At 36.9% G+C, this 14,797-nt stretch overlaps 1 protein-coding gene across 2 annotated transcripts in view; it reads left to right on the forward strand.

Annotated features, from left to right (window-relative positions):
• si:dkey-172j4.3 (diacylglycerol kinase delta) overlaps positions 1-14,797 on the forward strand; it is a 121,808-nt gene that overhangs the window by 83,150 nt on the left and 23,861 nt on the right. For both annotated transcript variants that reach the window (XM_051722763.1, XM_051722755.1), the window contains 11 exons: positions 260-366; positions 2,849-2,974; positions 3,252-3,354; positions 5,408-5,567; positions 5,868-5,976; positions 6,466-6,605; positions 6,709-6,793; positions 6,948-7,033; positions 9,572-9,671; positions 10,564-10,768; positions 11,200-11,298. In XM_051722763.1, the coding sequence (XP_051578723.1) occupies positions 260-366; positions 2,849-2,974; positions 3,252-3,354; positions 5,408-5,567; positions 5,868-5,976; positions 6,466-6,605; positions 6,709-6,793; positions 6,948-7,033; positions 9,572-9,671; positions 10,564-10,768; positions 11,200-11,298 (1,320 nt within the window). The remainder of the gene's footprint in view (positions 1-259; positions 367-2,848; positions 2,975-3,251; positions 3,355-5,407; positions 5,568-5,867; positions 5,977-6,465; positions 6,606-6,708; positions 6,794-6,947; positions 7,034-9,571; positions 9,672-10,563; positions 10,769-11,199; positions 11,299-14,797) is intronic.

Genomic DNA, 14,797 nt, shown 5'->3' on the forward strand with positions numbered 1-14,797 from the left:
CCTGTCTCTTTGTTTATTCTCTCTCTCTGTCCCTTACCCTTTATGAGCAATTTGTTTTAATTTCCCCTTGCGGTGCCATTTACCCTTTCATGAATGTTTATTCTGTACTCAGAACGTACAATGACGTTATTTGTTTAGAGTGGGATTGATGATTCGTAAATACTGTAGGAACATTGTCCTCAGCCTGTTATTACGTTCTAGTACTCGATGATCTTTTTAATGTTGTCTTTTCTCTGTGTGTGTTTGTGTGTGTTAAAAGTGTGTAAGTTCAAAGCCCATAAGCGATGCGCCATACGATCCACAAATAACTGTAAGTGGACCACGCTGGCGTCCATAGGAAATGACATCGTCGAGGATGAGGATGGTGTAAGTGTATCTTATTTAAATCTAATATGCATGGTCATCAATGAATAGTACTCTGTAGGAAAATAAGTAATCAAAGCAAAAAACGACTTATAAATAAATATGTAATAAATAATGTCTTAAAGGAATAGTTGACCCAAAAATGAGAATCGTGTCATAATTTACTCTCATGTCGTATGACTTTCTTTCTTATGTGGAAAACAAAAGCAGATTTTTTGATGAAATAACAGTTTACCTTTTTAGTACAATGGCAATTGATAGTGATACACTTTAAAGCTTAAATAATAGTCAAAAGTATAATAATCCTTCAGAAGATTTGGAATATGATGCACATGTACTTTTATGGTACTTTGGGGTCTTTATTTAAGCTTTGAAGTAAAAAATGAAAAAATGTAACCTTAAAAATGTTCCTCATGTGGTAGCATCTAAATTGGTTTGATTCAAGTCAAGTCAAGTGGCTTTTATTGTCATTTCAACCATATACAGCTAGTACAGTACACAGTGAAATGAAACAAAGTTCCTCCAGGACCATGGTGCTACGTAAAAACAACATGAAACAACATAAACCAAACACAGAACTACATGAGACTACACAGAACTAAAAGACCTACACATTTCTACATAAAGTGCATGTGCAAACGTGTGCAAACAGTACAAGACGGTACAAGATGGTACAAGTCAAAAAATATTTTTAAACATGTCTGAATCAAACTGAATACATGAAGTTACACCAACAAAATTAATTTTAAGAGTTAGGTCAGGTAATTGTTTTTGGTCTTGCCCCCCTTTGAAACAAGAAAAACTTGTCAAACATCCAAAAATAGAACATATACCAAGTGATACAGCTGCAGAAGCAATGTTAATATATAATAGCTCACCCAAAACATAATTTACTCACCCTCATGGTTTTTAATCTGTGAAATACAAGATTGAGGGATGAGGATTGTGATTGTGACTGTCAAGCTCCAAAAAGCACATAAAAGCACCATAAATGTCATCTATATCACTTGTGGGCTATATTAAAACTTTTCTGAAGCCATGCAATAGAGCACAACAGTGACCGCCCACTTTTTCAGTCATCTGGGTTCTGAAAGTATTTCCCCATTCATTTTTTCCATAGACTTTTTTATAAAATCCTTCTTCAAAAGAGTTATAAGCCATAAACCAAACCAACCAACTCTGAGGAGAATCACAACATCACAAACTTTTTTTTGAGTCACAAAAGTATTTTAAAATCAGACATAAAGACAAGGGTACAAGGCTGTGTACTTATCGTCTTTCATTAGGGCATGGACTACAATCCCATGAAGCATTGGGAATGATGTCATTTAAATAAAAAAAAATATGGAAATATATAAAGCTATTGATTTTAGGTTGTTGATTATAAGTATAGAAATTATATATTTTAAGTTTAGTGCTAAATATTCCCATATTTACAAATATAGAAGTAGTTTAATGGTGAAGGGAGACTGACTCGATTACGACATTCACAGTACGTCATGGGAGCACGCATTCGCTCAGAGTCAGGTTTCAAGTGTTTCCTTGGCCACGGTTCTCTGATTGGTGGATCTTTCTCTGCTGTACCATGGGTAATGTAGTTGTTTACCATGAATTGTGCTATCAAACATGATCTTTAAACAATGATCCATCAACAATGATATCTCAACGATAAGGCAAACGGATGGATTCAACGGAAGCATATACCATCGGTGAACTACCTCGTAGCTGACGGTAGGTCTGTCTTTAAAGGTTTATAAGTTATCAGTGAAAATCAATTTGTCTATGGGATAAATTAATGGGATTTTTACTTCTGGAACCAGACTGTTGCACTCTAGTGCTGTGTGAGGAACAGACCAGAATTTAAGTGTTATTTCATCTCTTCACCCTTTCGGATCTGGCACGTGTAAAAATCTTTTTGTTTACATAAGCACAGCGCTGTGAGCACACCTGACACCCACATCAGTATAAACGCCTCAGGACTTCAAGAGCTGCACACACAGGACCCCCGGAGTGCCAGGCGAAAGTATAAACAAGGCTTAAGGAGAAAAAGGAAGGAAAATAAATTGCACACATTGGTTCTTGCGTTTATTGTCACAAATACTTTTTTTATGTGTGAAAGTGAATTAGATTTGGGGGGAGCACCCCACACTTTGAGAAATACAGTTGAAGGTTACCATTTTTTACAGTGCATTATCAAGTGCCATTATACTGAAAAGACAGATCTAGATATTCATTAAAACATATTTTTCTGTGTTCCGCATAAGAATTAAAGTCATACAGGTTTGGAGTGACTAAGGTGTGTAAATCATGACAGAATTTTCTTTTTGAAACTGTCAGTTTAATAAAAATCTACAAATGCAGAAAGGTTTCTTTGAGGTTTAGGGTGGAGGATAGAAAAGATCAGTAGCTCACTACAAAAACAACCAAAGTCAATGGAAAGTACTACCCACTATGATAGAAAAACAAACATGTGTGTTTTTCACAGGTGTCTATGCCTCACCAATGGCTGGAGGGGAACCTGCCGGTCAGTGCTAAGTGTGTGGTGTGTGATCGAAACTGTGGCAGCGTCCGCCGACTACAGGACTGGCGCTGCCTCTGGTGCAAAGCCATTGTACGTCACCTCTGTATAACTGAGTGCTGCATATATATCCATCACACCCACTTCACTTTGTAACCATAACAACTAGAAATCTCACATAAACACCCTACAGTTTACGGGGAAAACTGTAACATCATATTAAGCAGGTATTTACCTTATGGAACCAGTGTGTCCCCATCTGGTAAAGTGATGATTTATGGTATAGCTGTATAGTTCTGATCACACTCTCTCTGAGTGCCCAGTAATGTATCTCACTATACATTCCCTCTGTGTGTGTGGGTTTATATAGGTACATAACAGCTGTAAAGAGCAGTTGGGGAAGGTCTGTCCTCTGGGTCAGTTTAAGGTTTCCATCATCCCGCCCACTGCACTTAACAGCATTGACTCTGACGGTAAGGGTTGCCCTGGCAACTGCATCAGTGCTGGTCTCTCCATAACACACTTATACATTGTTATATGCTTTTGTATGTACTTGCAAATGCTAATATTTAGTTTAAGCATAATTACCGCAATGATCTAGTAGAAAAGGTGATTTTCTGCAATCATTTAATTCTCCTGATAAAACCAGTTCAATATTCAGCATGCTTTGAAAATGCTAATCAAGTGATAGCTAAAAGGTTTCTTTGTAACGTTGGCCATAGCCAAAACATTAAACAGCAGATATGTAAAAAGGTTTTCATTTTCACAAGTTTTGAATTATTATAATGTCTATTCTACTGTAATTTTCACTCTACTGAGAGACTGTGATTCCACATAGAGTCAGACTTCAAACATGCCCAGTAAAAGCTCTCTAATTACTACTATTTCGATTAAAATACTTTTTTATTTTGTGCATTTCACAAAATGTTCTGTTGGTTCAATCTCGCTCATTTTCAGCAGTTTTTCTTTCAAAACTGAGTAGCAGAGGAAATAATTCAGTGTGAGCTCAAAATAACACTTTCAATAAAGTACTGTGACAATATTATGGTATTAATGGTAATTTCTTTAAGACTACACAGGAAGAATGGCTTTATAAGAAATGCGGCAGTGACCAATGTAGTACAGTATATGTACATATATATATATATATATATATATATATATATATATATATATATATATATATATATATATATATATATAGCCCGAGAGGGATAAAGGCCGACTGGAGACGGCAGTGCGACAGAGAGAGAGTTACGAACAGCTGTCCGACACCTGTGTGTGTTCGTCTTTTGATACAGTTTATTATTAAAATATTATTTATATCGTTAAGCCGGTTCTCGCCTCCTCCTTTCCTTCTACCCTGTTACACTGGTGGCAAAATTCGGGAAGGAAGAAAGCAAAGGAGCAGCCGCGGCCATCCGCCGGAGGATGGAGGAGCCTGGCCACCTGGAAGCGGAGGAACGGCCGCCGACCGCGAGGGGAGGAGGGGCTCCCAACCAACCGCATGGAGCGGTTACCGCTGCCAGGGGCGGGGGAGACCCCTACCGTCCACCAAAAACACGGCGGGGCGTTCCATCCTCCAGGGGCCGGAGGACTGCCTCCGATCCACCCGGGGAGGTGCGGCTGTCATCCACTAGAGGGTGGAGGAGTGGCCGAGGACCGGACTATGGCGTATCGGAGAACCGGCAAGTAAATTATTATTTTTTTCTCTCTCTCTCCACTCTCTCTCCCACTGCCGCTCCATGTTGGCCTTTTCCCTCTCTTTTTAAATGTTTTGTTAATTTGGCACGATCGCCGTTACGGCGTGTAGGTGCCACTTTTTCTTTTTTTTTTTTTTCTTGTCCCCTCCCCTGATCCAGATAGATGGGTTGACCTGCCGGCAGACGGGGTCGATGCTCATTGGGCAAGAGGCTCTAAACACGTCAATGTAATTTTTGGTCCTGCCATGCTCCTCTGGCAGTCTATGAGAGTTTCATGAGTGCTATTTGCATTGGAAACACCATCTGATTGTTTATTATAACTGGCTTTCAATCAGTGCATTTTTATCCTGCCTGGCTGCCCAGCTTTTCTATTTGATGATTAGTTAGCTCTCAAATTGATGGGACTTCGCAACTAACAATAATTTACAGTAAAGCACCAGTTGCCACTGCATTGTACAGTGTACAGTAATGGTATCGCATAATAATATCATGGTATTGAATGATTATTTTCATATACCATGGTGTTTACATGGTATCCCTAAGTACATCAAAGAATACCATGGTACTATCACACGTTCAAAAAATAGGGTATTGCCATGGTACATGGCTAAAAAACATGATTGCACCATGGTATTTTTAGTCCTTTTTTGTTGAAATCAGTATTGCCAATTTGTTTTATGATTATTATATTCACAAAGAATCATCACAAGAGTGATCAAATGTGGTTACATTTACAAACACGACACACCTCCCAATTCACACTCTCTCACCTCCCTCTCCATTCCCTCCGCTCTCCTTTTTCATCATCCCTCGCTCCTTGCAGGCTTCTGGAAGGCCACCAGTCTGTCCTGCTTGAGTCCTCTGCTGGTGCTGGTGAACAGTAAGAGTGGTGATAATCAGGGCGTCAAGTTCCTCCGCAAGTTTAAGCAGCTGCTGAACCCGGCCCAGGTTTTTGACCTCATGAACGGTGGGCCACAGCTGGGGTGAGTTCAACGCCGCTGATCACACATTGCAGGATCCGTTAAAAGACTTTGGAAGGCAGTAAAATAATCAGGAATCCTTCACTGTAAACTCAGTCAACAAAGCTTTAAACATTTTCATTTGATTGCTGTAACATTCTCAGTCATGATTTACGGTCTAGTTTACTGCAGCTTTTAAAAGTAGCCTGACATTTAGAAAATACGTTTTGTAACACATTATATTGTTGGTGCTGTGAATTTGCTGTTTGACACAAATTTGTATATATTTTTAATATATATAATTATGTGCGTGTCTGTGTATAGGCTACGTCTCTTCCAGAAGTTTGAGACTTTCCGTACCCTGGTGTGTGGTGGTGATGGGAGTGTGGGCTGGGTTTTGTCTGAACTGGACAAACTCGGCCTGCACAAGCAGGTCAGAACATCCAGTAATATAATTGCTTCATAACAACAACACAACAGAACAATTCAACACATACTTGCATGATGTAATTTGCTACACTGTACCTGTAAGTAACAACATTACTTTGCAACAGCATTTGCGACACATTTTGTGTCCGGAATTTATTTTCTGAGTATTTTGAATATTCAGTGGGAAATAATGTAAGGCAGCACAAAGGGATTTGATTGGACAGATGGGTGGAGAGGTGTATGAAAGATTTATGAAAATATTGGTTTATTTTATTTTTTCCCCCTCCTATACAGCCTTGCTTACTTAAGCAGAAAAGAAAATCCATTTTAGAGGCAGAGAAATGTATTACATTTTGATGAAAGCGTATAAAAGCAAATATCTTTTTAGAATAATATGCACTGATGAGTCATGCACTATAAGAGCAGGGACATTTATTAAGTAAATAGGGTCAGTTTTGATTTTAATTTTGTGTTGTGTGTGTGTGGTTAACAGTGTCAGCTGGGCGTATTGCCGCTGGGAACAGGAAATGACCTGGCGCGTGTGCTGGGCTGGGGCGGGCTCTGTGATGATGATGCTCAGCTGCTGCAGATACTGGAGAAACTGGAGAGAGCTACGACCAAGATGCTGGACAGGTGACTGAAAGAGAGAAAGAGAATGAGTAAATGAATGAATGAATGAATATTCTCAGCAATCTCTTCTCAATGTTACTATATGTGTATGCGTTTGTGATGTCAGATGGAGTGTGATGACCTATGAAGTGCCCACCAAACACACTCCAGCGATCGTAAAGGAGGAGGACTCATCAGACTGCCCCCTACAGGTGATCTTAAAATACATACATAAAAATAAGCCATTTTCAAAAATGACAAGTCTAAAGAGTGAATGCATAGCTAACGTGAATGCTGCTGAAGTGCTTGGTGTGTTTAAACTTGATCTTAAAGGATTTTCTCTTAAAACTGGTGTTTATAATCCAGATTACACAATATGCTGATTCTGTTGCCACTCATTTAACCAAAATCCTGGACTCCGACAAACACAGTGACGTCATATCATCTGCCAAGTGAGTATAATCTGTGTGTGGGTTTGTTTCAGTGTTGTAGTACTCGAGACCGTACTTATATTTTTATGGTCTTGTCTTGGACTCAACCCTCTCCGGTCTCAGTCTCGACTCGTAAAGGTGTGGAATCTAACTTTTTCCCCGAGACCAGTATAGCCCCTTCAAACAAAAAAAAAGAAAAAAAAAAAGAAAAGCCTGCACGCTTGCAAGAAGAGTGCTTGCGACTCGCTACTGTGGCTGTGTGTGAAAACGGTCAAAATGCCTATCTTGGTGAGATAATGAATACTGTGTTGACTTGATCTTTACACAGAAAGTCATATACAGATGTACCTGAGGAATTTACAAATTTAAAGACATGAACCAGGACATCTTTTATTAAGACGCGATGCCATGAACCTCCCAAACTTGGGCATATCCAGAAATAATTTTTTCCTCATAAGCACCTATTTTTTAAAAGCCTGCTAACTTCTAAGCTAACTTAAAAAACACACAACGAAACAATTATTTAATGTTGGTTGCGTCTCAGTCAGCATCCTCGTTTAGTAGTCAGGGTACTGATCAGGGAACCATTTCTAGGGCTGTCTCGCAAAATCGCTACAATGCACTGAAATGTTCGCTCCCTAAAAATTCCCAGAATGCAGCATAAAATTCAGGGAGCATCGTTGCTCACTTTTTTTTCCCTTACCAGAAAAGTTTTCACATCTTTCAAGAAGTCTTTCAAGTCATTAGAACACCAGCAAAAATTTAAAATTATTAAATCAAAGCCTTATTTTTCTTTAAAAGAGATGTTGTTTGTAATATCTTTCATCCATATTGTGCATGAAAGGGAAACAATATTTTAAATATTAGAGCTTTTAGAAGAAGATTAAAAATACACTCCTTAGTATTTTAATTTCTTCATTTGTCATTAGAATTTCACATTAACACTGTAAATTGTAATATCTACCATGAAAATGCATGACAGTGTCATTTATACAGCGATGTTGTTGATTAATAATAGCTACGCTTAAATGAGCAAATGTCCCAATGTTCAGTGGATGAACACCCTTGTCAGTGCCCCAATTCATGTTCACAATATACTGATTCACGACATGGAGGGAGCTAGGGAACAAGATGAGACGCACACAGGGTTGTGTCTAGAAGGTAACCTTCCTGTTACCTAAAGTCTCGCAAATGCTGCATGCAGTGTTCACACGCTGTGTTTATTGTGTTTATTTGGAGTCCTACAGAAACCCTATACCTACCCCTAAACCTATCCCTAACCCTACCACTGAATCTAACCCTAAACCTAACCTTTGTAACAGCGAGTGAGACTCTCACGATACTTAGGCTGCAGGGGTGTTACCTTCAAGACACAGCCACACACACTGTGGTCGAGTTTGGAATGGCATACTACCATACTACTCTTACTATTTCGGCCATAGACAGGTATGGCAGAAGTAATAATAGTAGTATGGGTAGTATGCCTTTCCAAACTCAGCAAGTGTCAATTGTACACAATGTGATTTAAGTATGGAAAGCTGAAAGGGACTAAAGAAGTGGTTTTTAATCACGTTTTAAAGATGCATTTTAAGTGTCAAAAGCAAACAAAAATCTGCTCTTTGAGCGTATCTGAGGCTGAGACAAAAGTTAGTGGGACCTTTTAGTTTCAGTTCCAGTAATATATAAACATTTACTTTATATCAATAACACCTCATAGGTGTAACATTTAAACTTTTTTATAATAATTGGCTATAATTAAAGAAGTTATCTGAAACCTGGTGTATGTAATAGGGTGGCTTTTCTCATATTTTTGAAAAGTAATCATTCCCTGCTGTAGCTGTCAAGACCTGAAGTTATAGTACAGTAAGACCGTATTTAGTATATCAAAAATGCTTGTTTGGCTTACAGTGGATGGAATAAAATAGTGCAATTGAAGAAATTGTAAACACATTGAAAGTAAAGGTTTCAGTTCACTGCGTTAACAGTTGACATTTAATACATCTTTGTTATTTATTTTTTATTTTTTTATAGTAAAGTAGTACTGTATTTTTTTTTAGCAGAAATATTTACTGGACTTACAATGAATAGAATATAATGGAACACAGAAGCTAATAGTTTGTATTGTCATGCTAAACCAAAGGAGCATTGTACCTTTAATTTTAGATTTTTACTGACAGATTTTTAACACTGATATGTCATAATTCAAATTGTGTTCTCTTAACATAGGATGTGTCATTTATTTAATTTTCCTCAACTGGTAAACCAACATAAGCATAAACAAATAATATATGAGCTATATTTGATATATGATTAGCTTATAGTCAATTTAGTTGTTTAAACTCTACATTTAACACATTCATTAAGATTGCATTAGACCTATGTGTCTTGTCTCAGACTGAGCCTCTTCTGGTCTCGGCCTTGATTTGGACTCGACCCTCTCTGGTCTCAGTCTTGACTCAGACAATGAATGTATTGTGAGTGTTATGTGTGTTGTAGGTTAGTACACATTCACAAAGCATGAAGCATGTCAATAATTTTCAACCCTGTCTCTGTCTGCAGGTTTCTGTGTGGGACAGTTAATGATTTTGTGGCAGAGGTCGGAAAAGCTTATGAACGGGCCACAGAGAACAAGGATGAGGCTGATGTTATGGCAAAAAAGGTAAAGTTGTGTGTGTGCTGGAAGCCTATGTGAGTTTTTATGTGTCTGTTTGTGTTTTTATAATTGTATTATAGGTGCTCTGAGCATGAGTAGGCTGGAGTAATGACACTACGATTCTACAAATAAGAACCATATTCCTCTGATTACACACACTAAAGCACAAAGAGCTTAGTTTACAATAATGGACAGCATAATTTTCTGTTACAGCATAATTTTGTGTAAAGCTGCTTCAAAAGTAGGTGTTGTGAAAAGTGCCATACAAATAAAAATGACTTGACAGTGAAATGAACAGTTACATAAACAGTCATATGAACAGCTAAATAGATGAAGCGCTAGATGAACAGTCAGATGAACAGCTAAATTAACAGTCAAAAGAACAGTTAAAAACAGTCAGATGAAGAGTCAGATGAACAGTTAAATAAATATTCAGATGAAGAGCCAGAGGATTAGTCAAATGAGCTACTAAAAGAACAGTAAAATAAAGTTATAAAATATTAGATGAACAACTAAATGAATAGTCAAACTAAGTTAAATGAACAGTCAAATGAAGGGTCAGATGAACAATCAATAGAACCGTTTAATGAACAGTGAAATAAAGTCATATAAAGAGTTAGATGAACAGCTAAATGAACAGTTGAATAAACAGCAAGATTAAGAGCCAGGTGAACAATAAAATGAACAGCTAAATGGACAGTAAAATGATCAGTTAAATTAAAAATCAGATGAAGTGCCAAATGAAAAGTTAAATTCGATTTAACAGTTAAATAGACAGTTAAATGAACCGTGTGTCCAATTCTTCATAGACCAGCAAAGTAATCTCACAAGAAATCAACATCACTGGTTGAATGTATATATATATATTTTTTTTTACTTTTTATGTTTTTGTCTTCAGTGTGCCATGCTGAATGAGAAGCTGGACTCTCTAGTAAAGGCTCTAAGCGAAGACGCCAGTGCCCAGTTAGTACCGGCCGGGTCCATGTCACCTGAGGAGGATGACACCGATCAGACCAGAGCCTTCAGATCAAGAGAGCAGCTCATGCTGAGAGCCAACAGCCTGAAGAAAGCACTCCGACAAATCATAGATCAGGCTGAAAAAGGTCATTCTTCACTTTATATGAGTGCATCATATAATGTGCACTGAATGCAAGAGCTTTTCACTTTTTGAATGAAAAGTAATTAGATTTTGTGCCAGTACTAAATTAGATAAACATCAAGAGTATGTCCTAATATAATCAACAGAAACTAAGCCCCTGCACAATATCTGTAAGGCAAATACAGTATTTCCTATAAAAACCTCAAGAGGCTAGGATTAGAAGAATTCCTGTTATATTCTAAGAATGTTTGAAGAAAAGTAGAAAAACATTCTAACACAGCATTTTGACCTTTGATAGTAATTTCTGCTTTATACCTTGAATGTATTTAAATAAAGCTAACTTTAAAAAATTGTTTAAGAATTGTTACTGGAAACTTTAATTCACTATTTGATGAAATGTTGACACTCTCTGGCCCGCCCCTACTCTCTTCTCAGTGGTGGATGAGCAGAACAGACACACCCAGATCCAGAGGATGTCATCCTCCTCATCAATCAAAAGAGGCAGCAGTGAAGACCTCAAGGAGGGGGAGCCACGTGAGTGACAGCTCAGATAATTAATACTCATATAAAGTGCCCGGTAAAAGTAATTTGATCCTTAGCTGCCATTTCACTTAATTACTGATCCTAAATTAAAGTTTAGTTTTATGTGTTATTTCATTTAAGCATCAAAGTTATTTTAATATTGCTTTGGTTTATGCAAACACAGATGAAAAACGTTTGCCCTAGTGATGGCACCGTTGCTTGCAACTGTCTTCAATCTGTAAATCATTACACCCACTACATTCCCTGGATAAAACCCCCTCTGTTAAAGGACCATTATTCAGGTTATAAATCTGGAGGACAGTTGTGAAAATGAAAAGAAGAAATAAAGTATTCCAAAGACATTAGATGTAAAGTAAAAACAAATGCATTAATAAGGACAAGGATACAAAACAATAAAAATGTGCAGTGGGCACTGTTTGTTCAATTATGTGGCAGTGAAAGCTACATCATACATCCCAGGCACTGCCAAGAAAAGGTCATCCCTCAAAACTGTCTATGTGAACACAGAGAGAGGAAAAAAGAAAAGGCCAAGAATCACTTGAAAGAGCAACACAGTTAATTAATATCAACAATTCCAAGAGCTCTCTGTAGCAACTCATAATTTAATAAATAATACCGTAATAAGTTAAATGTAATAAATGGTCATATAATATAATTTTCTCAAAACTTAATAAAATTGTAAACGCATAATATAATAAAGTTTTTAGCATTATGTAATAGGATAATATATTATGAAAAATGTATTACATTATTAACTGTAGCAACTAATTATGTAATCAAGGACATACATTTATAAGTGAAATGTAATGCTTATAATATAATAATTTTCTCTTAATATAATTGTATGAGCACAAAACGTAATAAAACTTGGCAAATGTAATAGGTTATTACATTAAGAGAAAAGTATTAGGCTACAATGTGAACTCACCAGGAACATTTAATTAATAAAATATATAATAATTTTGTGATTGTGACCTGCTCCATGATTTTGAGTCGCATTGACTCAGAAACACATTTCAATTAAAAAAAACATTTCTAAATGAAATAGAAAATGCTCAGCTTTCAAAAAATATAATTATTAACTCTTTTCTCCAAACCGTTGTGGAGATATAATCACTTAAAGGGGACATATTATGCCCCTTTTTACACTGTAATATAAGTTTCAGGTGTCCCCAGAATGTGTGTCAAGTTTCAGCTCAAAATACCTCACAGATCATTTATTCTACCATGCCTTTATACCCCTGTTTTGTAGCCCTGTTCCAAACCGCTGTTTTATTGTCTGTAGCTTTAAATGCAAAGGAGCTGGAAGTGGGCTGTGCCTTTCCTGCTGCTGCCATAGATACACCGGCGACAACAATGCAAGAGAAATTATAAATAACACGGAGAACACACTAAGTCAATCATCTTACTGTATTGTGCATAACAAAGTCGAGTTATGAAATATGAAAAACAGCTACAGTGCATCCGGAAAGTATTCACAGTGCTTCACTTTTGCACATTTTGTTATGTTACAGCCTTATTCCAAAATGGATTAAATTCATTATTTTCTTCAAAATTCTACAAACAATACCCCATAATGACAATGTGAAAGAAGTTTGTTTGAAATCTTTGCAAATGTATTAAAAAAAAAAAAAAATGTACAGAGACATCCTTGATGAAAACCTGCTCCAGAGCATTCTGGACCTCAGACTGGGGCGAAGGTTCATCTTCCAACAGGACAACGACCCTAAGCACACAGCCAAGATAACAAAGGAGTGGCTCCGGGACAACTCTGTGAATGTCCTTGAGTGGCCCAGCCAGAGCCCAGACTTGAACCCGATTGAACATCTCTGGAGAGATCTGAAAATGGCTGTGCACCGACGCTCCCCATCCAACCTGATGGAGCTTGAGAGGTCCTGCAAAGAAGAATGGGAGAAACTGCCCAAAAATAGGTGTGCCAAGCTTGTAGCATCATACTCAAAAAGACTTGAGGCTGTAATTGGTGCCAAAGGTGCTTCAACAAAGTATTGAGCAAAGGCTGTGAATACTTATGTACATGTGATTTTATTTCGGTTTTTTATTTGTAATAAATTTGCAAAGATTTCAAACAAACTTCTTTCATGTTGTCATTATGGGGTATTGTTTGTAGAATTTTGAGGAAAATAATGAGTTTAATCCATTTTGGAATAAGGCTGTAACATAACAAAATGTGGAAAAAGTGAAGTGCTGTGAATACTTTCCGGATGCACTGTATAGTTGTCAAAAATACCACTATCGTTTCATAATCATTTTTGAAATAATGACCGGTTTTATTACACGGAAAATCTTCATTGCATGACCACTCAAGCGGGACTGTGGAGGACGCCAATCAGTTTATATCGTAACCTAAACAGAGCTACAGCTTCATTGTTATGGAATAAGGTATTTAGGGACTAGTTGCTATGTTACACAAAGCACAATGTTTTCACAACTAGCGTTTATCGTGCAACGTGCAGACAAGCAAATTCAGAAAGCCAAATTGCAAACATTAAAAAGTATAAAGTGCGAAACTTATGACTTACAAATCTGAAGTTGGGTCACGGAGAGTTTGTATTGATCCATACTTGATCCTTAGCTTTGAAGCAAATCCAGCCTTGTGTTGACCATCGTTGATGAAGCAGTCTGAGTTAGCACAAGCGGCTCTAGCAAGGAGATAAATATGGCGGCCTGTGTGCTGCCCACTCTGGTTTTAATGAGGGTGGATCTAAGCGACTCTTTGCTAGCCGTGGGCGGTACCTTTCCCTTTTTGACATCATAAGGGGCTCATTCGGAGACACTGTTTTTTATTGATGGGGAAAGTAAAGAAATGAAGGGATGGTCTTTTACCATATTTTGTGGTTTTCTACACACACTGGGGACACATAATTATGTTCAAAAAAAATTAAAAAGTGGATTTTGCATAATAAGTCCCCTTTAAATGACGGCTGTTATAAAACAGTGTTTTGAGAAAATAGTCTCTTAGTGATTCCAAAAAAAAATTTAGATGATATATGACAGAATTAGATATTTTTTTCAAACATACATGAAATCATTTATAGACATCAATCTCCAGTTAATAAAGATATAATGCTTAAAATATTCTGCACTCGCATACATGATTGCTGGAAAGCAGCTGCCTGCAAGACAGCGCTGGGTACTTAATTGAGTCTGTATTTTGGGTTATCAGTATATTACTTAATATTAAAATATATTGTTAAAACATTCAAATATAATAAATAAAGAATAATAATAATTGCATGAATATTTCTAATGCAATTTCATTTTTAATTCAGTGTACTTTGTAGGTAGTTTAAGAATAGATTTAGATTCAGAAAAGTTTTTTTATGCCTAAAAAAGGACACTTTTGTTTGTTTGTTTTAAATTATTACAATATGACAAAATTATTACATTTTTAATTACAATCTTTTTGGTGAGTTCAAAATGTAAAAATTCCTCATAATGTAATAACCTATTACATTTTGCAACAACATCA

Source organism: Myxocyprinus asiaticus, chromosome 2, assembly GCF_019703515.2.
Source record: "Myxocyprinus asiaticus isolate MX2 ecotype Aquarium Trade chromosome 2, UBuf_Myxa_2, whole genome shotgun sequence".
In the NCBI taxonomy this organism is placed as follows: Eukaryota; Metazoa; Chordata; class Actinopteri; order Cypriniformes; family Catostomidae; genus Myxocyprinus; species Myxocyprinus asiaticus.